Below are 24942 nucleotides of genomic sequence, written 5' to 3' on the forward strand. Positions count from 1 at the left end.
GAATATTAATATCTTTTGCAATTTTTTTCAGTGTAGCCTAACTTTCAAAAGTGTTAGATATGTATCACTTGAAGTTAAAAACAAAACAAAAAACCCCCAAATCCTCCAGCACTCCGGCATGTTGACAGGGAAACAATCGGAGGAAGACAAGACCGGGTCTTTGGAAGAACAGGGTCCTCCCCACCCTCCATGCGTTAGACAGGAGAGGACCTGACCTGCAGAAAGGTCCGTGACTCACTGACAGCCATGGGAAGCTGACGGGACAAGGGATGCAGCTGTCTAATTTACAGCCCCGGCTTCCCACTCTGCCTCCTCAGGAGGAGCACAATCTGAGGCTCGGACGTTTGGCTTCTGTTGAATGCTATAAAAGAGACTTCCCACTGCCGACATGGCGGCTTAGGGAGGCCGACCCAGGGTCTGCTGCTGCGGGCTCCAGCCGCGGCTTCTCCAGGAGGCAGGTGTCTTTATGGCGATTGGCAGGGTCGTCGTTAGGTACTTTATGATGACCTGACAAAATTCACAGATCCCCAGCACTGCAGGGAAATGGTGGAAAGAAAAGGGCTGTGTGTGTGTGTGTGTGTGTGTACACGTGTGTGTGTGTGCGCGTGTGTGTACATGTGTGTGTGTGTGTGTGTGTGTGTGTGTGTGTGTGTGTGTGTGTGTGTTCAGGCTGCTGTGCCCATGTGCACACTGCCCAGTGAAGTGAAAGGGCTGTGTGTGTGTGTGTGTGTGCATGTGTGTGTGTGTGCATGTGTACAGGCTGCTGTGCCCGTGTGCACACTGCCCAGTGGGTGTGAAGGTGAAGACACAGAAGAAGACGTCCCAGAGGTGAGGCACACTTCTGCAGCTATAACGAAAGGGTCACAGCTGAACAGTCTGGATTTTCAGAGCTGTTAACTTCAAAGCTCAGTTGTTGAGAAAAAAAGCACACGACACAAATAGTTTGTCTACCCACAGAGCTGGTAAAAATAAAGATAAAACTCTCTGTGCTCAGGGACGCGCGTCATTTTTAAAGCAGTATAAATGCGCCTTGTTTTGTGAGTCCCGCACTCGCTGTGACGCTGTCCCAAGGCAGAGGGCCGGGCACTGTCTGGGTGGGGAACACTGGCCTCCAAACCTCACGTGGCCATCAAGCTGCCCTTGAAACAACATTAAGGGGCGGGGCCTCTGAGGGGCATCAGAGCACAGGACCTGCCCACGTGGGGGCAGACTTAGGGCCTTGGCATCTATTCCCACTCCGATCAGTGAAAATGTCTTTATCTTGGGCTCCACCACAAGTCTCGCCAGAGACCCCCCCTCCTTCCCTCACTATCTTGGTGGCAAAATGACTCGGAAACCAAGCCCATGAGAAAGCACGGCTTGGGATTCTGGTAAGACGATGGCATTTCTTCTCCATGCCAACGACCATAGCCACCACCAGACACCACAGGGATAGACCCATGCTAGCCATCACTTCACAGTGAGATGAAGCCGGATGGTGGTGACGCTCGCCTCTAATCTCGGCACTCGGGAGGCAGAGGCAGGCGGATCTCTGTGAGTTTGAGGCCAGCCTGGGCTACAGAGTGAGTTCCAGGAAAGGTGCCAAAGCTACACAGAGAAACCCTGTCTCGGAAAAAAAAAAAAAATAGTGAACCGGCCACAGATTAGTGATGAGATAAAGCATCATTTTACTAAAGAGAAATCCAAGATGCCAAGTTTCCAAAGCTGGAAGGGGAAGCCTGGCAAAGCAAAGGAGACCTTGGCCATCACCCCTCTGACTTCTTTCCCTATCGTAGGGTACAGAGCCCAAGGCCTCTCATGTGTTGGGCAAGCGTTCGACCCTGAGCTACAACTCATGACTTGACTCTTGGGAATTCTCGTTTTATCGAGACCAGGTGTAATGTAGCCCAGGCTGGCCTTGAACTTGCTACGTAGCAGAGGGCGGCCTTGGAACTTGTGGTCTTTCTGCCTCTATCTCCTTAGCGCTGGGATTACAGGTGTGCACCCTCAGGCCAGGGCCTCATTCACTCCACATCCCAGCACCCTTGGGTGTTTAAATCCAAACTGGAAAGGCATGATCTCCAGGGTCTCCAGGCGGTTCTGAGCTCCAGGGATCAGATCTGCCTCATACATGTGGACATCATCTTGTGTGTTGCACAGGACCTGCTCTGTGAGGGAAACACACGCAATGCAGTGTTAGTGAACTGTTGGCGAGGTAACCTCACTCGGCTGTTCTCAATTATGGCTGGGTGGAGACTGCAGAATGACATGGCCTGTGAGACTCAAGGAGCGTCTGTATGGCAACTGTGCTGAGCATCGCTGGCCATACACCAGGCAGGGACCTAAGCCAGTACCCACTGTTATACAGGAACCTGTGATAATAAAATGCTAACAATTAGGTAATTCTACGAATAGAATTACCTCCTAGATCATAGAACTGTTCCACACACAAGTGTGCCTGTTCCAGGGCTCTATTTAATACAGCTGCTCTCAACCTGTGGGGTGCAACCTCTTTGGGGATTGAACAACCCTATCATAGAGGTCTCCCTAAAACCATCAGAAAACAGACATTTACATTATGATTCATAACAGTAGCAAAATTACGGTTATGAAGTAGCAATGAAATAATTCTATGGTTGGGGGTCACCACACCATGAGGAACTGTATTAAAGGGTCGCAGCATTAGGAAGGCTGAGAACCACTGATTTAATACCATGACCAGTCTCTTGCCTCGTCTGGATCCCACACTGTTGAACTACTCTTGACTATTTTAATAAATCCTGACTTCTGTAGAGAGAATCTCCTCCCTTGTTTTCCTTCTTCAGATTTTTCTTTAATATCCATGAAAAAGCAAATAGGCATTCTGCCTGGAAAGAGACTGTATGGTACATTTTTGGAAGACAATCCCTGTATAGTAATTCTTCTGTATTACTGATTGATACACTATGGTCTGTCATTTATTTTTTAAATGAAGTTTTGTTAGAATACTGCCATAGTCATGTATTTATATTTCTTTTAATGATTTTATTTAATTTTTAACTATGTGTATGTATGTGTCTGTTGGAGGTCATAGGGGTCAGATGTGCCCCACCCCAGCTTACTTACAGGCAGCTGTGAGCTGCCTACGTGGGTGCTGGGAACTGAACTCAGGTCCTCTGGAAGAGCAGGAAGCACCCTTACTTAGAATTCTTGGTGGTTACTTTTGTGGTAAAATAGCAAAGCCTCATAATGGTGGCTTAGGTCACATGATGGCCCCAGAGTTGAATGTATTTAGTAACCAGCCCTTACAGGAAGGCATCTTGAACCCTGTCTTATAAGAATGTGGTGTGTTTCGGTAGGGATTTTTGTCCTTACTGACAAAGTTGGTAATTTCCCTACACTGCATATTGAATTTAATACTTGATGCTATTCTTTGCTATGGTACAAACGTCAACACTGACGTTCTTCTAGCTGGTACATGAAACATCTTACGGGTCAAATACAAAACGCCCCCCAGTGCTCACGTTGGAGGCTTTGCTGCTAGGTGGTGGTGGTGCTGATTCGGAAAGGACTAGAAATTTAGGGTGGTGCGGCCTCCATGGCGGAAGTGGGCCCTAAGGCAGGTGCCTTAAGATCAGACCCTGGCCCTGATGCCAGCCCTCTGCCTCCTGTCTGCCATGAGAAGAGCCCCCATCCCCCACGTTCTCCTGACCAGGATGCTCTGCTTAAGAGACGCAGAACAGACGGCGTCACTCCTTGTCACTCATCTTATAAACGCTCTTACTATAGGTAATAACTTGTTCATTTTTCCTGCTTTTCTGATTGCCAAGAACAAGAGCTTTTCTTCTTCTTTCCAGCCATTTTGCTTTCTTAATGGCGCTGACTAGCACTGTGGGCACAAGGCTGAGGAGGGCTGAGTCTCTGTGGTGGTTTGAATGGGAGAGCCCCCCAAAGGCTCACGTATTTGAATGGCTGGTCACCAGGGAGTAGAACTGTTTGAAAGGACTAGGAGGCATGGCCTTGTTGGGGAAAGTGTGTCACTGGGTGAGGGTTCAGAAGTCCACACCAGGCCCCGTCTCCCTGGCTATGGATCAGGATGGGGCCCTCAGCTCCTGCTCCAGCACCATGCCCGTGCGCCACCATGCTCCCCGCCAGTGATGACGATGGCGTAAGTCTCTGAAACTGTAAGCAAGGCCCCAACTAAGTGCTTTCTTTCATGAGTCAAGTTGGTCTTGGTGTCTCTTCACCGCAACTAAACACTGACTAAGACAGTCTGCGTCTCATTTTACGTTGGTTGCTGTTGTTTTGTTTGTTTGTTGAGACAGGGTCTCACTCTGTAGCCCTGGCTGGCCTGGAGCTACCATGTAGCCCAGGCTGGCCTCCAAGTCACAGAGATCCCCCTGCCTCTGCCTCTGAAGTGCTGGGTTTAAAGGCGTGCACTACTTCACTCAGCTGATTCTAAAGAGATGACTTTGTGTTTGTTTTGCTTAGGATTACATTTGGTTTCTGTCAGTTTGCATAAGGTTAATGTCCCATCTTCTTGCTCACTAAGAGTTTTAAATATTAATGTCCACTGTATTTTATCAGTATTTGCTTACACCCATCAAGTTGACTGATAGTTTCCCTCTGAAGTCTGTTAAGTGAGTGTACTAATAAAATTTTTAATATTTAAATATCCTCCCACAGTTCAATATGGTAAAAATGTTTTTAAAATATGTCATTAGATTCGGTTTACTGGTATTGTAGGGAGGGCTTTTGCATTTCCAGTCATAGTGAAATCAGCCTGTGAGTCTCCTTTGAATAGTATCTTCTCTCTCTCTCTCTCTCTCTCTCTCTCTCTCTCTCTCTCTCTCTCTCTCTCTCTCTTTTGGTTTTTTGAGACAGGGTTTCTCTGTGTAGCTTTGCGCCTTTCATGGATCTCTCTTTGGAGACCAGGCTGGCCTTGAACTCACAGAGATCCGCCTGCCTCTGCCTCCCGAGTGCTGGGATTAAAGGCATGCGCCACCACCACCTGGCTTATCTTCTCTTTTAGAATCACGGATTTAGCCACATAGTGTGGTGATAGATATTGTGTTCCCCAAAATACTGTGCACCCTAATAAACTTATCTGGGGTCAGAGAACAGAACAGCCACTAGATATAGAGGCCAGAAAATGGTGGCACACACACCTTTAATCCTAGCTTTCTGGAGGCAGAGATCCATCCAGATCTCTGTGAGTTCAAAGCCACAATGGAAACAGCCAGGCATGGTGACTCACGCCTTTAATCCCAGGAAGTGATGGCAGAAAGCAGAAAGGTATATAAGGCATGAGGACCAGGAACTAGGGCCTGGTTAAGCTTTCAGGCTTTTGAGCAGCAGTTCGGCTGAGATCTATTGGGATGAGGACTCAGAGGCTTCCAGTCTGAGGAAACAAGACCAGCTGAGGAACTGACGAGGTGAGGAAGCTGTGGCTTGTTCTGCTTCTCTGATCTTCCAGCATTCACCCCAATACCTGGCATCAGGTTTGATTTTATTAATAAGACCTTTTAAGATTCTTGCTACAACACAGATTTAAGGGTGCCATGTTCTCTCTGAGTGCATGAAATTGAGACAATTTGTTCTTTAAAAACTGGGTGGAACTTAATAGTGACTTGATGTTTTCTTTATGGATAGACTTTAAAATTCTGCTGTCATTTCTTTAAGAGACAGGATTTTTCAACTTTCTTAGTTCTTCTATTTTCCTAGGTATTTGTCTAAATTGACTCTTTTAAATCTCAAATTTGTCTGGGCTCTTCTTTCCTCCTCAACACCTTAGCCACTTTCTGTTGCTGTAGCAAAACACCCGAGAGAATGCCTTAAAGGGAGGAAAGGTTTCCTCTGGCTCAGGGCTGCAGATCCGGCCAGTGGCTCTGCCGCAGCTGAACCCAGGCAGAGGCAGGAAATGACTGTGGGGGTGGGCGCTGGAGCACAGGCTTATCTGGAAGGAAGGCCTGTCAAAGGCACCCTGGTGACTCCCCTCTCCCAGCCAGACCCCCACTTCCCAACAGCCCCTTCAGCCACCAGGTCCTCTGCTGAGGAGCTCAGTGTCCTGGTGGCCCAGTCGCTTCCCAACACTGCCACCAGGTGGGACCAAGCCTTTCTGTTCAAAAGAGAAACTTGTTATGGGGGATCCTTTTCTATTAGATATTTCAAGGAATTATCTGCTGAGCCTCAGACTTCCGCCCAAAGGGCCACATGAAAGGAATAATGTTTAGGCACTTGTAACATTTCAGATGTATGAAAAGCTCTATTTAAAGATTATGTGTAGAAATGAATACAGATCGCACTAAGCCAAAATATAAATCCTAACCCTGAGAATAAACCAGTATTATTATTATACTCAGGCAGATTCAGTAATATTGAGGTGTCACATTAGAAAAAAAAATCCCTCTAAACTATTTGATTTTTGGTAAGAGGGATGGTGCATGCCTGTAATGCCAGGACTTGGGAGGCTGAGGCAGGGGGATTACATGTTCTCTTTTTTTGTTTTGTTTGTATTTTTGAGACAGGGCCTGTCCACATAGCCCTAGCTGTCCTGGAACTCACTATGTAAACAAGGCTGGTCTCAAACCCAGAGATCTACCTGCTTCTGCCTCCTGAGTGCTGAGATTAAAGGTCTTTTTAAAGATTAGCCTGAACTATTCAGTGAGAAGCTGTCTCAAAAAACAAACTAAACCCCACAAAACAAAACAAAAAACCCTGCAATAAGGACAATACAACCTATGTGTGGTTTAATCCCAGCACTCTGGAGACAGAGGCAGGTGAATCTCTGAAACAGCCTGGTCTACACGGCAAGTTCCAGGCCAGCCAGGGCTACATACTGAGATGCCTCCCAAACAAAACAAAGTATTTGCTTATTCAGCCATCTTACCTTATTTTCTATTCACGTTTTTTAGAGTGAAAGGCAAACGTATGCTATTAAAGTGAAATGTAATCTTTTTTTCAAGGAAGGAAAGTGAAAATTTAGAAACATGAAAGTTAGCAATGTATTTATAGTTACGGTGGCTAACTGAATCTTGAGAGCGTTGAAATGTAAACACTGTGTACCATTTGCTGAAACACTGAAATGCCGCCACGCTCCCTTCCTGTCAGGAGACTACCGAGCTGCCTGGGGTTGAGTGGACAACCACTGCCACAGCAATATTTGGGTCGGAAGAGCACTGTAATGGCGGGGTGGCCATGCCCCAAGTCCTAGGAAAAGGATGGGAAGATGCCTATGTCGGGACCCTGCTCCAAGGTGCCCGCCACCCCAAGGATGTTTCTGTACCAGCCCTCTTGGTGTGCGACCCAGAGCTCCATACCTGCTTCTCTGCTTGCTTCAGAAGCTTCTGGAATCTCTCGTCCTCCAGCACACCCAGGGGAAGGTCGGTCTCCCCCTGAGCCTTCAGCTCCTCCAGCTTCTGCCGTAAGTCCCTCAGGGCCTGCAGCTCATCGTTCAGGCGACTCTGGCGGGTCAGCGAGGCCTGCAGGTCCAGCTCCAGGTCTAGAGACGTGCGCACCGGGCATTCCTGAGCAGTCCTCCTGAGGGTGGGTTGGCAGACGGCCTGCGGAGGAGACGCAGCAGATCCCCCGTTACTATCTCTGCCCCTCCTCACACGACAGGAGGCATAACGGGCCACGAGGATCGCTTTGGCCAATGGCAGGGTGGTGGGAGAGGTATCGCCTCCAGGCAGACCCTTGTCAAAGGCGCTGTGAGACCCGTACATCTCTGCCCTCCTCCTGGGGACACAGCAGTGAGCCCGAGATGGGAGCTCCCTCAGCCTGGGTCCCCGTGAGGACGGCAGGAACTGGTATCAGGCCAGCCTGCCGCTTAGTAGCTGAGCATGAAATAAAGCTGGATCGTTTTGAACTACGGAGATCTACAAAGTGGGCATTAGGCTGGGGAGAGGGCTCAGCCTGACGACCTGGGTTCTATCCCTGGGACCCACATGGACAGAGAGAACCAGATCCTCAAAGTTGTCCCCCGATCCCCACACAGAAAGTGGCACCCCCCAACAAAGAAACAAATAAACAAATGTAATTAAAACCATTTTAAGTGGATAGCAAAGCCCATGCTAAATGAAAAACATTACACAATACTTATATACCCTCCCATTCAGGACCCAGAATCCCCTGCAGCTCGGTCCTTTCCGACCACGCTGTGGGTGTTGGCCAGAATGGAGGGCAGACTGAGTCCGTCCTAAGGTCCGGATGGTTACAGTCCAGCTCCTTCCTTGACTTCCCACTGTGCGCCGTCTACTTTCTGGGCTAGGCAGGAGCAAATGCCTGCTGGCAGGTGTGTGATGGGCAGAGTATCAGGAACAGAACGCAGTCTCTGGCCTTGAGGACTTGGAGCGGAGGATGGTATGAGGCTGTACGCAGCAGGGAACTGGGAATTTGCGTCTTCACTACCTCAAGAGGCCAGCGAGAGACCGAGGGCCCAGGGGCGAGTCAGACTGACTTGAGGGAAAGAACTTCCCCTAGGATAACAGAAGGAAGGCTACAAGGAGCGGGGGTGGAAGCTGGGAAGTTCCCGAGAACGGGTACTATGTGATACAACTACTCTGGTTTGCAGACCTGGAGTAACCAGGGTGGTCATAACAAACGCAACGGAGGGGACCTTTCTGTCCTCTTCTACTGAGGCCTCACCCAAACTGGAATACCTATTTTTCCTTTAATGGTACTGGGAATTGAACTCAGGACCTTGTAAGTCTAGGCATCCTGCCAGTGAGCTATACCTCCAGCCCTCTTTCTATTTCAAGGCCGTTGTTACTAAGTTCCAGGTTGGCCCTAGAGTCGCTTTGAATACCGTCTTTGAACTGTGATCTTCCTAGTTGGCCTCCAAGTACCTGGGAGTAGACAAGGGCCTGGTTCTGGAGCAGGTGCCTCCAAGATTAAAGAGCTGGCCTTTGGTGGTATTCATACCGGGTCTGTTGGGATGAGTAGACGGGTACTCACTGATGTCTGCCCAGGAATAGCGTCACGTAACAGGCCTCTACCACCCAGCCCAGCTTGGAAGAGCTTTGTCTTCTGGTCCCTCTCCTTTTTTGTCCGACTTATATCTCATCACTAAATATTTAGGCTTCTGTAACATTGTTACTAGGTTCCTATAGTCAATCCTCGTCTTTTCCAACACATGCACCACAAAGAAAGAAATATCTAGATGTGCAAGTGCCTCGGCTACATGACTTGCTTTTCAGGGCCAGAAATTCTTCCCACCCCAGGGTGATTTGCCCATTTGTGACCATGCTAGCCGCACAGGGCAGATGACCCAAGCCAACAAGCCAGATGTGGTAGCATGCGTCTCATTCACATAAGAAGCGGGGAGACACAGATGGGAGAATTACTCAGAAGTTCCCAGGACAGCTAGGCTAGAGTGCACAGTGAAGCAGCCGAAACAAGAGACCTTGCCCCAGCGAGGCGGAAGACAGGAACCAACTCTCCATATCCACTGTGGTATGTACACGCCCATTACACACACACACACACACACACACACACACACTTCAGCAAAAGTGCGTGAAGCCTCCACAAGGACTAGTGTGCAGCGGTGTGTTGGCAATCGAGTCTCTACAGTGAGCTCTCTCACAGAAGAGGGCAGCATGGACGGGTAGACCTCACTGGTTTAGACCGTGTGAAGAGCTGGCAGAGTCGGCTCTTGAGAGCCAGTGTGAGGAGGGCTCAGTACAGCGCCTCAAGGGGACTTCTCCGACCTCGTGACTCACCGTGACAGCCACACAGGTAAATCTTTGCAGTGCTCTGTACTCTTAGGACCTCTCCACAGTTTTCACGCTGCGACTCCTAAGTCAGAATGCCACCCTCACAGTTAACTGAGCTGTATCTGCCTTTTTTTTTTTTTAATAATTTATTTTTATTTTATATGCATTAGTATTCTGCCTGCATATATGTCTGTGTGAGGCTGTCAGGTTCCTTGAACTGGAGTTACAGACAGTTGTGAGCTGCCATGTGGGTGCTGGGAATCGAACTCAGGTCCTGTGCTCTTAACTGCTGAGCCATCTCTCCAGCCCCGTATCTGCCTTCTTAAAAGCCAGCTAAACAACCCCAACATAAGCAACATTTCAGGACTTACCCATGTCTAGTTCGAGGAGTTCTTTTAACTAAGCTATGAGTAACCTAGCTCCGCTCAGGTCCTGAACACTTGCGGTTAAAATGCCCCCAAGCTGCCGTCCCCTAAAAGCAAGAGCTGCTTTGGAAGGCAGGTGACTTAGAAAGAAGTGAGAACTGGCCTATCCATGTTCACTTCCAATGCCTAAAACTAACTGTTCATGCAAGTGATTAACTTTGTAATAAAAAAGACACCTCCTCCTCTCTGCAAACCCTGCACAAAGCACCCATGTGCTACCCCTTTGTGGAAAATCTGCTCCCTCAGGGCAGGTGCCTGGGTTTAAATTCTCCCACAATCACTCAAGAGCCGGACATGGTGGAGACGTTGAAGCCCCCATTTTTAGATGGTGGTGGTTCTCAACTCACTGACTCTGGGGACCCAGCAACCACCTTCTCCAAAGACGCTGCAAACCAGTTTCCCACCTTAATCAGCACAGGGCCAAAGCAGGGCCCAGCACATCCTCCCTGGCCCAGCACGTGACTCACAGCCGCAGCTCCAGGAGGTCCAGGGCCTTTGGTCCCCAGCCCGAGAGCTGGGGACGCTGACATCTGACCCTCCTGGGATTTGTGTTCAAGTCCGGCTCAGGGAATACGCACCCTTTTCACCCGCAAACTGCGCCGCTCCGTGGAGTTCCTCACAAACAATGATTTTTTGGCCAGGGTTGAACTGTCGCTGTCGCTCCGGTTTAACTGGTGACCAAAGACAAGAGAGGAAGAAAATAATCACAAGATAACCAACAGAACAGAGCAGGTGTGAGACACGTGAACCGCCGCCCTCTCCTTTGCCCTTCGCTGCTGGGCTGGGATCAAATCCGGGGCCGCACACGCCAGGGAACCGATCAACCACAGAGCCACATCCGCAGCCCGTGCACTGTACTTTTAAGAACATCTTCCATAACTCATTTCCTCCCCATTCTTTGGGTTTTCTCAACGTAAGTTTCTGAAAGAACTTAAAGAGCAGGCTTTTGGTAGCAGGGATCAGATCTGTGTGGAAAGAGAACTCGTTTCTGATACAACGAGTTCTCGACTTGCAGCCAACAGTGGGTTGTTTTCTCTAAAGCGCAGCGCCGAGGGCCGGGCTGTCCACATCGCGCATGCTCACGCCTCCCCTGGCTCAGGCTCTGCGCGGGTCACCCCAACCCCCTTAGCCTGCTCTTCTGTTTCCCAGGGCACTGAGTCCACCAATAGCAACTCACAACTTCTTCAGCATGCTTATTATTATGGTCTGGCTCATCGACAAGAACAGAAGTTGTGCAAAAGAGGAGGGGGCGGAGTCTTTGTTTCTCGGCAGGTGCTCAGTGAGTATTCTACTGCCTGGTAAGTTCAGAATTTTAAGAGTACCTATCTAGTTGTATGGAATATGAAATCCATTTACTATAGTTCATAAATAATTCCTAAGGTCGACTTTGGGGAAACTGATGTGAATTTCACAATTTTCTTCCCGGGACTACGAGTCTGATTCAGGGACGCAAGGTCTTAGAACATCATTTTGGACAATCCAATTCACATTTTCTCTTCGGCGAGATCAACATGCTTAGAAAGGCATACGAAATATTCAAAATACATTTCTCACGCCATTTTATGTTTCTAAACACAGAAGTTCAACAATTCTTCGCATCTAAATCCTTAAACTTTACTTCTTTGCCAAGTCAATTAATTACACTAGAGCCAGCAGGACCTTGAACCCCCGAAAAGGACCCCGGGGGTGACAATCTACACCTCCTGTCTCCAGCCGGCTCTGCAGCCCGGGTGCCCGGGCATCAGTGGGCACTCCCTGCAGGAGGGGAAGAGGCCGCCATCACCAGCGCTCCGGCAGCTCGGCTCTCCTTACCCTGCAGATGTACTGGCTCCGCTCGCCGGGGGAGAAGGTTTGTGAGCGCACTATCATGCTGTTTCTCACGAAGGGGTGCTGTCGGGAGCCCAGGCTGCTGCGGTCTTTGGGGCGAACTGCCAGGTTGCCATCCACGGCTTCATCGGTGTTCGTCTCCTTATCGACCTACGGCGAGAGCGGGTGATTCAGCAGCGGCTGGCAGGTGCATGTTCCTATGGGTGCCGTTCCTCTAGGGCGGTGGTTCTCACCCTTCCTAATGCTGCAACTCTTTAATACAGTTCCTCATGTCGCGGTGACCCCCCAACCATAAAATTATCTCGTTGCTACTTCATACCTGTAATTTTGTTACCGTTAGCAATCGTTAAGTATGTGATATGCAGACTATCTGATATGTGATCCCTGCGGGGGTCATGACCCATAGGTTGAGAACCACTGTTCTAGGGCGTGAGCAAACAGCTAAAGTTAAGCAGAGACTCCTCCAGCACTGTGAGCAAGGCTTGCCCTACAGAGCATCATGTTTCATAAAGGAGAGGGAAGGGAGGCTTTCTATGTGAAGACTCCTACTTGGAAATGCATTGTCCTTAAAGAGTAGTGTTGTCAGAACAAGGTATAATGATAAAAAAGGATTTAAAATGTGCAACGCTTTAATCCAGACTTGGACAGAGCAGGCGATCTCTGTGAGTTCGAGGCCAGCCTGGCTACAAGTGAGCTCCAGAAAGCGCAAAGCTACACAGAGAAACCCTGTCTCGAAAAACAAAAAAAAAAAAAAAAAAAATTCAATATAGCGTCTGGAGAGATGGCTCCCAGTTAAGAGTTCTGGCTGCCCTTGCAGGGTCCCAGGTTCAATTCCCAGCACCCACACGGCAGCTCACAACTGTCTACAACTCTGGTTCCAGGCGATCTGGCGCCCTCTTCTGGCCTTTGTGGGCAGTGCAGGCACATGGTGCCCAGACAGATGCAGGCAATACCCCCATCAACATAAATAAAAAATAGATGGAAAAAACCCAATAACATAAAATTGTAGACAAGTGGAATTTGCACTCAGACTAGATGAACATAACAACCGCTGTGAAGGACCATGAAGTTTCATCGGATCTGTGAAGAAAATACAACAAAATCACAACTGAAGAGGAGGAAGTGTCTCCAGATATCAGCTCCATCAGCAAGCGGCCATCTGTCTTTATTTCTAATGTGTCTTCATCCTTGAGTCTTAGACAGGAAGTATCCCCATTCCGGATGTCTTGATTGTAGCAGAAAACGCAGGCATAACCTGATGGTGAGCCTACCCGGCACACTGCGCTTGAGTAGCTGGCCAGTGGACGAGTCTGCACTCTCCACATCTCCTTCTGCACAGGGACCCTGGTGGCTTGAGCTCTCACCACCGGGTCCAAGGTAATGTGCTAACCAATCACAGTCGACAGGCTCCACTGTATAAGTGGTAGTTCATGTGCGATAAAGCAGACGCTGTTCCCTGAAACTGTCTCCAGAGTGATTTATCTCCACGCCCTTCAGTGATCCACAGGCACTGCAATTTTGTTGGGGGACCCTGGTAATGACAGCACCTGATGTATTTCTTAAGGGGTCAAATTGCCTATTCATAATTATGGGTCAAAAAAAAAAGTTCTGAACAAGCAGCTTCCTGGGTCTCTTGGGTAGGCTGGCGCCACCAGCACGCCATGTGCTAACCAGAGCCAGGCAGCCGTAGCCTCGTAGTTTGAGATTTGGCTTACACAGTCAGAGGAGGCTGCCAATGTGCAAAAAGTCAGGTTCAGATGGAGAAAACCTCTAAACAAATACAATATGTTTAAGTAGCTCAGGTGCTTAAAAAAAAAGAAAGAAAAGAAAATGGCTATAGACAGTCATAATAGTTTAAAAATCATAAAGTCTTTAAAGAAAAAGGAAAGTAATACAAAAAGAGTAAGTCAGGTAAAGATGAGAAATAGAAACAAGGCATCTGCATCCTGTATGGTGCTTTGCTGACTTTGAATCTTTGAATGCTGATGAGCAAATGGCAGATGCTGAGAGATGTTGGATTATGGAAAGGATTGCTGAATTAAACCCAGCTATATTCTTTTGAAATGTCTTGGTTTCAAAATGGAAGTTGGGAAATACGTTGCATTGGGAGAGAGGTTATACCTTTGTTTCCAGAGGAAACAAAAAGTTATAGTTCTCTTCAACTTAATGAAGATAAAATCTGATTAGGAGAGACCTCCTGAAAAATCTTGACTATAGACATGAAGAGAGAAACCAAGAAAGACTATAAGACAGGTGATGTATGTGCTGATCCTCAAATATGGGAACAGCTCTGAGACTGGATGATAGATCTTGGTGGCTAAAGAGTCCTCATGACTTACTATTACATCATCTTTTCATATGGCATGGATAGAGGTTTAGTTATACAGTCCAAATGGACTTATAAAGTTGACAGATGCCTTTTACCTGCTTAAACATAAAACAAAAAAAATTATTTTTAACTGATTTGTGCACACAGCACATTCCATACTTGTGTTAATGCAGATATATATGTTACCTTTAAAAGTTTGTGTTTTCAGAAAAAAAGGACCAGACATAATGAAAACAAGTATCCCAGGTGATCTAGCCTCAGAAGCCTCTGTTGCAGTTTCCTCAAATTTTTGCATCCAGAACAACTTCAAAGCTGCTCATTGAGATGGTCTAGCCTCACTGAGATATTCCAGTCAGGACTTCAGATAAGCCCTGCACTTTCTCTCCCATTACACAGAGACTGGACAACAAATAATACAGCTAGCTCTTCCAGGACTTGACCATTATCCCAATTTTCTCAAGGTTCCCCAAAGATGCCATTGCCCCCAGATAACAGGAAGCAGTCTAGAGAACACAACACCCACATTCTCAAGAGTTGGGTAGGTGGTTTTTAGTCATTTGATAGGTTATAGATGTTTGCCATGCTTTAGGGGGATTGGTTACAAGTTGTTATTGGTCATGGTCAGGAAAAAAGCTGAACAAAGGAGAACAGATTCAGGGATCTCTTTCTGAAGGGAAAAAAGAAGGGATATAGTACAGAAATGATGGGATTGTTACATCTACTTTTGAACAACCATTAGACTCAAATATTTTACCTTGGTATGGGTTTTTACATATTGATACAATTTAAGGTTATTTTTGTTATACTGTATATATGTTTCTACTCTTGTTTAAGGTATTGTACCCATGCAGCTCATTTAAAAATGTAAAGTAGAGTTCTATTCCTTAAAAGTTATTATTATAAACCATTTAGGAAAACTAAGGTTAGTAGTCATCTCTAACAATCAAACTTGTAGTCACATTAGGTATGTTTTGAAGGTCATATAGAAATATATTTTAGATAGACAGATGGTCTTCAAACACTTCAAAGACCTACAGAATATAGCATTTAAAATGCTTTAATAACATAAGGCTTTTCACAACAGTGAGACATGTCTGCTCCTGGCAGCACCAATTTACTTCAAAAAAGGGTGATAGGTATCGAAGAACCTCCAGATGGAGTTTGCTTTCAATGTGGCAAGGCTAGCCATGTGGGCAAAAAACTGCCCTTGTCTTAACTGCTGACAGAATGCTGTCCAAACTGGACAAGCAGGACACAAAAGAAAGCAACTGCCAAACTTTGCCAAGACAAGACAGGACAGTCCTTCAAAATTCCTGCTTAACAGAAAAGTCTATCAGAAATTCTAGGTCTGTAGGCTAAAGATGGATGCCCCAACATTACAGAGGAACCTTGGGTGACTCTCCAGGCAGCCAGCTGCTTCCATCATTTCTACAGTTTTGGAAGTTGTTTGTTCTGTACTTCCTGTTTACTCAGGTAATTTATATCCTTCTCAGGCCTCTGATGGAGTTGAAAATAGATAGTTATAGTTACAGTTTTCCTTGTTACCAAATTCAGAAAATAATCTCACAAAAGAGGCATAAAGTATATGAGGCTAAGAGACTTAGAAGCTTTGCTTATCTAAGAAAAATGAGGTCTAAAAAGCTAGTTTTAGGATGGTAATACAAATTATGATAAAAAAAAATGATTCAGGTATAAAACTTTAAATTCATCAAGATAAGATAGATAGTATTTTCTCCAAATTTGCCAAATACAAATGGACTAGACATTGTGAATGTAATTCTTACCTGATAATTGTTCTTATTATATATAGTTTTACTATGTCAGAATTAAAACCTTTTCTTTTTATTTAAACAAAAAGGGGGAGATGTTGTTGGATATCTGTATAACGTGTGAAAATGTATTGCTGTGATTGGTGTAATTAAGAAGCTAAATGGCCAATAGATAGGCAGGGAGAGATTAGGTGGGACTTCCAGAGACAGAGAGGACTCTGGGAAGAAGAAAGACAGAGAAGCCAGCCAGATGCAGAACAAGTTGAACACACAGAATGGGACAGAGGTAAAAGCCACGTGGTAAAATATGGGCTAATTTAAGTTATAAGAGCTAGTTAGGAACAAGCCTAAGCTATAGGCCGAGCTTTCATAATTAGTAAGAAGACTCTGTGTCTTATTTGTCATTATTTGGCTGGAGGGACAGAGAGGGACTCCTTATACCCGTGCCTAACCAGGTCAGTGTCATCTTTCAGAGCAGGTTTCAGCTGGAGCTCCAGCCAGCCAGGATGAACTTCAAATCCTTACTTCATGTTTAACACTGAAATAGATTTTGAAACTTGATACCATTAAGTAGCCCCTGCTCCCCGATTTCTCTAAAATAGAAAAATACTTGTTTGAGACAGAGTTTTGCCGTGGAGCCCAGGCTGGCCTGCACCCGTGACCTTTTAGCATCGGCCTCTTGAGGGTTGGGATTACAGGAACCCCACACCTGGGCAGAAAATACTTGGTTGGTTTTTGTTGTTGTTGTTATTTGGGTCGTTGTTTTTTTATTTTTTGAAACAGAGCCTTGTATATGTCAGGCTGGCCCTGAACTCACTACTAAGCTGATGATCCTCCTGCCGATACCCCCTGAGAGCCAGGGTCACAGCTGTGCTGGGGATCCCCCCAGGGCTGTAAGCACTGGACCAGTTCAGCTCCATCTCTAGCCCCAGACAACACTTTTAACAAGCACTCACATAACATTTATAGAGACATAGAGCAGTGAGCACTGTTTCTGCCAACTATAAAGGAAAAATTAATATTCTGAGCCCATGTGAAAATTGTAAAGTGTTTTCAATGCTCTTGCTGATATTCCCATAGACGCCTTTCATAGTCAGCTTCGGGGCTCAAATCCCGATTTAGAATGTACTCGAAAGAGAAGACAAGGACCCCTGGAGCACATGGCATCTCCGGGGTTTTGTTTTAGCAGAGGGAAGCAGAACACTTACCAGGGTGGGAATTCCAGTTGGTGGCCGACCAGGGTCTCCAGCACGATCGTCTTCACTCGTATCAGGTCTACGTGTGCATGAACTCGGGTTTCCAGTGCAGCGGCCGCTCTCCGCCACGTGACCTTCAACCTCTTTAGCAGCCACAGGTTCATCAGAGGCCTCTCTTAGCATTGTTAAGCTATGGAGAAGCAAAGCAAAACAAAAACCAAAAGCCATTTTCAGTCCGGCAGGCGTACTCCATGCAGTGTGACTGGGCATGTTAATCCATTACCGGAGAAACGACAGATTCATACATGTGATTCAAGACATACTGTGACGGCTGAAGTTCTTAACTAAGTAGATCAAGAAAAATAAATTCTCATGGTATGTTCCAGGAATCCAGAGCAAAAGCACCACAGCATGGTACAAAAATGCTCATTTTAATGTTAATGTTAAGTTATAAGTGATGAAATTTGACCAAGTCTCCAGATTTTCAATAGAAATATTCAAGGACCACATACAAATTTTAATTTCAGCATATAAAATCATGACAGTCACTAACTTGGTACTGTTCAGTTGATTATAGAATTAATCATGTAACAGTTCATTATTCTTAGCTAAGGCATGAAGATTACCCATTACTAACTGTTCATCATCAGGCAGGCAGAGACCTGTGTAAAGTGTTCGTTACTGGGCTATCAGATGATTCACGGTCTCACAGGCTCATTAACAAAAGCTGCGGATGGATTTGGGTGGTGATAAGAATGTGACTCACCACACTGCTGAAGAGGTGGCCCAGCAGTTAAAAGCATTAGCTGCTCTTCCAGAGGACCCAGGTTTGGTTCCCAGCACCTGGGTAGTGACTCACAATCCCCTGTAACTCCAGATCCAGAGGGGCAGACGCCCTCTTCTGGCATGTGAGGGCACTGCATGCCCACGGTGCACATATATGTGCAGACAAAACACCCAAATGCATAAAATAAAAACAAATAAAAATTTCGGAAAACATTTTAAAAGAATACGACCATAGTCTATACAGTGTACACAGTAGGAGTATTGTGAAGGCTTGAAATGGGGCAGGCTTTGCTGAGTTTCATGTCCTAAGAATAGAAAGAAGCCTTTCACTGACTTCTAAGTGTCAAGGCTTAATTGCAATTGGTGACATATTGGAAGGTGACAGAGACTGGTTATGAAATGTCTAGCCGTGAAATGATCGCGAGGGAGAACCAGCGAGGACTACAGGGAACTGGAAGTCGCCCCCCGCCCCCTCCATCCCCTCTTTAACCTACTAAGCGCATTCCCGGAAGTGTGAGGTACATTGTGCTTTCTGAGCATGAGCAAAGCTCAGTGCTTGAGACACTACGATGAACCTTCACACCCCTCTCCGGGTGTCTCCAAGCCTTTCACATCTCACCGCAGGAGCCTTCCTTCCAAAGGCCCTGGACAGGACCATCTGTGACCTTCGTCACAGGCTTCATCTCGGCACGCACACATCCACACAAGTGCAGACCAGACCTGATAACAGTAGTCCAACCACACCTAACAATACAACTATACACACAAAAATTAATCCAGATGTGTTTATCTATGGACGATACTCAAAAGGGAAGCATTCACTAAAACGTATTTTAGAGAATAGAGTGAAAACCTGGGAAGATGGTCTTCACATGCAGAGACATATAGATACGCCACATGGGCATCCTTAAAGGATGGGCTATTTATACAGAGGAGGAGAGAAAAAGGATTAGGGGAGGGACCAATACTGCAAAGGTTACTTGGATGCTCTTTCCTGAAAAGCAACTTTGCCTACAAATGGCCTAAATGATACTCCTAGTCAAAAGAGAAAGAAATGGAAATAAGACAGGTACTTTTACCTAGCTATGACTTGATAACAGTGGTTCTCAACCTTCCTAATGCTGCGATCCTTTAATACAGTTCCTCATGTTGTGGTGACCCCCACCCATAAAATTATCTTGTTGCTACTTTATAACTGTAATTTTGCTACTGTTATGAAATCATTATGAATATCTGATAAGCAGGATATCTGATAGGTGAACACTGTTAGAGGGGTGTTTGGCCCCCCCAAAGGGATCTGACCCACAGCTCGAGAACCACTGGTCTATAATAAGGTACCATAGCTTTCTAAACAGATAGCGCAGACAGACAAACAACAGCTTAGACAGACAAACAACAGCACAGAAAAGCAGTGAGCAGCATCACCGGAAGCAAGAGCAAACGGCACAGCCCACGTGTTGACTTGGCCACAGTCACGCCATTTCTTCTCTAACACTCGAGTGACCAGGAAGGGACTCTACAGCCATGTTCCCCGATGTCACACTGTTTGCCACAGTTCCAAACTAAGATATGAGCCTGCAAAGGCCCAGAAGCTTCAGAGAAACAAAGAATGGAGTCCCCCCACCCGAGAACGGCAGTGGCTGTTTACCAATCTCCCCCTGGACCCCGCTGTTCTTCGGGCCTCAGCTCCTCTTCCTCCTCCTCCTCCTCCTGGGCCAGCTCTTGTTCCACGGCCAGTAGCTCCGCTGAAGTTCTTGCAAGTAAGGCGGACACGGCATCCTGCAGAACAGAAACCATACGGCGGTTAACACCAGACACTCCACACATGATTCAGAAACTCTTCGGATGCAGACTTACACTTCCAGCTGTGAAGAAGCAGTTTGTACCAGACCCAGCTCTCCTGCTGAGAACAAACATGAATGCTGAACAAAATGAAACCAAAACAAAGACAAACTCCCAGATGTTCTAAAGCAACCAGACTGACAGGAGCTGTCAGGGCTGGAGGGCTGAGGGCCCAGGGAGAGCAAAGACACAAGAGAGGTGACCATCACTGCCAGGGTTTCCTCTAAAGGCATTTGTCAACCTAGGCGTGAGGCCGCAGGCTAAACAGATGGGCTGCCTGGGATCTCGGCCCCACAGTTCACTGCATAAAAAGGCTAGCATGGAGTGCAGACACCAAGGTGGTCCACATAAGAGGGGCTGGGGGAAATGAATGGGGAAGTGGGTCTGACATCACCCAGGATGTTTCTAGTCAGGCTTTTGTCTTTCCTTAAGTTGCATCTGTACAGTGCAAGACTGAGAAATAAAGCCAAAACCAGCTGCTAGCAGCCTAAACAGTTAAGCCGATATTTCATGCCTCGCAGGGTTCGGGAGAGAGAAAACTTGGAATTCAGAACCCCCAGGAATTCAGAACCCCCAGGTGATGCGGGCAACTTTCCCATGTTGTCACCTGCCTCCCAGAAGAACATCAACTCATCTCTAGAAGAAAAAAAAAAAGCTGGAGCTTTTACAATCCCTCATTCAATACAGCCAGCACTCCACTAACAGCTAATGGCGAGAAGCCAACAGAAACAACAGACAACAGAGGCAGACCCACAAGTGATTCACACACCGCAGATTCTCAGACAGAGATTAAGCTTTTACAACTCGTATAAAGAAAACTTATGAAATTACAGATTATTCTTCCAGAATGAACACAAAGAGAAGTGCATCGGTGCCTGGAATGAAGCTGCTGCAAGTTAAGGAAGAGACCCTTGCCAGCAGTGGAAGGAGAAAGGATATGTGAGACTGTCGGAATCCTTACACTGTAGCGTGGGTCAGCCGCAAGATGACAGAGCATAAGGCCTATGAGATCACGAGAACGGACAGGAGAGGTCATGACAAACAGCCACCAACAGAGAAGACAAAGAGCTACAGAGAGGTTAGTTTGTGTCCCAGTCACACCAAGGCGCTTGTGTGGCACTCAGTCTCACCAAGGGAAGTGTGTTCAAGGACTCTGGGCACGGATCACCCTGAGGGCTCGGGAGACAGAAAACTGGAAGAATGGTCTGCACCACTGGAAACCAAAACCAGAGACTGAGCTGAGTGTGCTGTGGGGAAAAGTGGAGCACATCGCCTTATGGGAGCCTGAGGTGGAGAGAGAAGCAAGGAAGCTTACCGTCCCTCAACCCCTGCCCCTGCTGGGAGGATCAAAGGATCTGCACCACAGAAGAGCACTGCCCAGAGGGTCGGCACAGGCTGTGGAGATCCAGTTTAGTAAAGGAGTCTGACAGCACCCGAGAGTCTTGACACCCTGCGGCCACTGCCTGGACGAGTTATGTGGGGGCCTCAGATGGCCCAACGGGTGGCTTAACCCGGCTGACCTCCTGGGACTCCTGTCCTTGCTGCAACCTGTGGAGTCTGACCAGAAAAACAAACGGGGGGGGGGGGGCACACTTCTCCAACTGGGAAACACACAGACAAAGGGCTAGAACTTTCTAGTTCATCTTGCTGCCTTTTTATTTTAAAAATAGTAATCCTCCAGGACAGCCAGGGCTGTCACACAGAGAAACTTTGTCTAAAAAAAAAAAAAAAGTAATCCTTTAAAGCGCTGGTTCTCCACCTGTGGGTTATGACCCCTCTGGAGGGTCAAATAACTCTTTCACAGAGGTCGCCTAAGACCCCTGGAAACACAGATTTTTACATTACGATTATTATTTAATTCTCTGTGTAATTACATAATCACAGTTATGAAGCAGCGAGGAAACCAGTGTTATGGCTGGGGTTCCCACCCCGTGAGGGACTGTACTGAAGGGTCGCCGTGTCAGGAAGGATGCTTTAAATTTATTTTTCATGTTTTTAGTTGTAGTTGGTATGTACAATCATGGAGAAGCTTTTATACACACAATGTTTTCTACTGTTTTTTTTTTTTTTTTTTTTTTTTTTAAACCATTTATTTATCTTTATGTGCATTGGTGTATGCATGTATGTCTGTGTGAGGATGTCAGATCTTAAGAGTTACAGACAGTTGTTAGCTCAGTGGTGCTGAATTGAATCAGGTCTTTACAATCAGTGCTCTTAACCACTGAGCCATCACTCCAGCCCCGTTTTCTACTGTTTTTATCCTTCTAACCACAGACTTGCCTCTCACTTTTACGGTCCGCTTCCCATCCCCCCTCCCCTCACTACTTAAGTGTGGATACTCTTAGCCCCCGAAGCCTATAAACTACATTTCCTCAACCAGCATCCTAAGGACCTACCTGGGACACAATGAGGTGCTCAAGTGTCCTCTGGTGCAGCTGACCTGGGGACAGGCAGGCCACCGCACTGGTTCCCTCGGTCAGCCCCCTCCCGCCGCTCACAGCACTACCTGACCAACGATAACTCAGGTAAAATGAATGAACAAAGCAGTGGGAAAGGAAGGAAAAAACCCAAAAACCCGTAAGAACAGAGGGTGTGGGGCACATCCATAGGTGTGTAAAACAGGAGGGTGTGGGCACACCCATAGGTGTGTAAAACAGGATGAAGTAAAAAAGCACAAGCCAGCCTCTGGGCGGTGGTGGCGCACGCCTTTAATCCCAGCACTCGGGAGGCAGAGCCAGGCGGATCTCTGTGAGTTCGAGGCCAGCCTGGGCTACCAAGTGAGTTCTAGGAAAGGCGCAAAGCTACATAGAGAAATCTTGTCTCGGAAAAAAAAAAAAAAAAAAAAAAAAAAAAAAAAAAGCACAAGCCAGCCTCCATTATAAGACAGCACTCCACCAAGACACCCCAACACCCAAAAAATTAGATGAGTTAGCTGACATGCCAGATCAAATCAGCAGATCAATAAAGAAAAGAAATCATCTCAGGACCCAGACGAGACAGTCACCCACGCGTGTGAAATGGCCAGTGACATGCACAGCATAGAGGAAACAGAGAGAGCCAAACATAAGTTATGCAAATTAAAAATCAATCAATTAAACAGCAAACACAGCCGAGTGCAGCATCAGTAAACAAGATCACGCAAGAACACATTTCAGGGAGGATGACAAGGTCGAGGCAGTACCCACAGACACATAGGAGAAAACCCTTTAATGACTATGACCCAAACTTCCAAGAACCCTGGGATATGGTCAAGAGACCAAACCATCACATAAGGAGCTGAGATTACCTCTAAAGGCTTTGACAATCTATTCAGTGAGACTAGAGCTAAAAATCCCTCAAACTTAAGAGGAAGAAATAGATCTCCAAACACAGGAAGCGGTTAGAACTGTAAACACACAGTCAGAGAAGAAAGACCCTCCTTAAGTCTGGGGACCAAAAGTACATGGAAAGGGCTGGGGAGACGCCCAGTCAGTCAGTGAGCTGTGGCCCTGCACCATGAGGGCCTGAGTATGGTTCTCTGAACCCGTGTATAAAGAACGATGGGGCAGCGTGCATCTGTAAAACAGTGCCGGGGAGCTGAGGATGACGGGATACCTGGGGCTTGCTGGGGCCGGCCAGCCTGACCACTAAGGTGAGGTCCAGGTCAGTGAGGACCTGTCTCCAAAAATGAAGTGAGAGAGACCTGAGGAATGAGAGCCGAAGCTGTCCTCTGGCCTGCACAGGTATGCTCACGCGAGTGCATATGCACACACACACACACACACACACACACACACACACACACACACACACACACGAACACACGCATACACAACATACATGCACACAAAGGGAAAAACCCCTGAATGAAACACAGCAAAGGAGCCACTAAAAGCTGCAAGGGAAAAATGCCAACCTGAACGCAAAGGCATAAACATCAGACTTTTTGTGAGCAACCTACACCCAGGAGAACACAGAATGATATAAACCCTGAATGTAACTGTCCCCCGAGATCGCTATTCTCAGCACAGTTATTGCTTAAAACTTGTGGGGAAATAAGACACGCATACACTAAAGCATTTAAACTCAGCCACCACGGCTGGGAATTCTGAAAGGAGTACTATACACAGAGGAAGAGGGCGGTCTTATCCCTTCATCTAGTTATAGCAACTCCAGAGCACAAGAGCACTAGGTGCTATTGTGAGGTATTTTGCTCGTATTCTGGTGCTCCCGAGACTGACAATAAAGTTTGCTTTGAATCAGAGGGCGGAGCTAGCTCCGGGCTGACCAAAATTAGCCACAGAGGTTCTGGAGGGCTGAGGACAGACAGAGAGACACAGGAAGTAGGAGGGAGGGGCTTAGCGAGGGTCTCAGCTTTCTGGATCAAGGAATGAGAGGGAGAGGAGGTCACTGTTGGCTCCTCAGCTGCTCCTGTGACCATTCATGTTCTCTCCCTGACATCTGACTCCCGAGTTTTTACGGATGAGGAATAATTAGGTCAACACTTCAACGGGGAAGCTGTAAGGTGCTCAGTCCCCCCCCCAAAACCATATATGTGCAGAGTTGTAAATATCTCTGGAGAAAGTGAATCGAAAAAACAGACATGCTGATTTTGCTGGCACATTTTGAACTGCAAAAAAAAAAAATTACAGCCGCAGTGGCTGGGGATGCCGAGACAGTGAAGGCCTTGCTGCTGTCTAGGACACCGGGGGCAGAGCACAGGGAAGGGCTGGTGCCCTCTGCAGGGCAACATGGCCACCAGGGGGTCACGGACACATCTGCCGGGTGTGGCTGGGGAGCCCTGCTGCTGCTGAGCTACTGGGAAGGAAAAGGAAATGTAAAAGCCTGGATGAATCCAAAGGGGGTGGGCACGATGCTGAGGCTAATAACAGCACCCAATTATAAGGCAAATCCAAATCCAAATACGTGAACAGATTGATTGTAGACGCACAAAACTTTTCAATTAAAAGAAAAAGATACTGACTGGGCAATAAACCAACACCCGCTACATGCTGTTTTCAAATAGAACAATTGAAATAATAAAAGAAAAGTGATGGAAAATGATAAATCACGCAGATGGTTCATTACAAGAGGACTTCACACAGCTTTGCCACC

At 46.9% G+C, this 24942-nt stretch overlaps 1 protein-coding gene across 1 annotated transcript in view; it reads right to left on the reverse strand.

The window, feature by feature from the left end:
• The window catches only part of Wwc2 (WW and C2 domain containing 2), a 178701-nt gene that overhangs the window by 7615 nt on the left and 146144 nt on the right, over nt 1-24942 (reverse strand). The window contains exons 17-21 of the mRNA XM_028854535.2: nt 19655-19785; nt 17233-17410; nt 11912-12076; nt 10678-10770; nt 7278-7520 (exon numbers count right to left, since the gene is read on the reverse strand). Coding sequence (XP_028710368.1) covers nt 7278-7520; nt 10678-10770; nt 11912-12076; nt 17233-17410; nt 19655-19785 — 810 coding nt within the window. The remainder of the gene's footprint in view (nt 1-7277; nt 7521-10677; nt 10771-11911; nt 12077-17232; nt 17411-19654; nt 19786-24942) is intronic.

Source organism: Peromyscus leucopus, chromosome 17 (genome assembly GCF_004664715.2).
Source record: "Peromyscus leucopus breed LL Stock chromosome 17, UCI_PerLeu_2.1, whole genome shotgun sequence".
In the NCBI taxonomy this organism is placed as follows: domain Eukaryota; kingdom Metazoa; phylum Chordata; class Mammalia; order Rodentia; family Cricetidae; genus Peromyscus; species Peromyscus leucopus.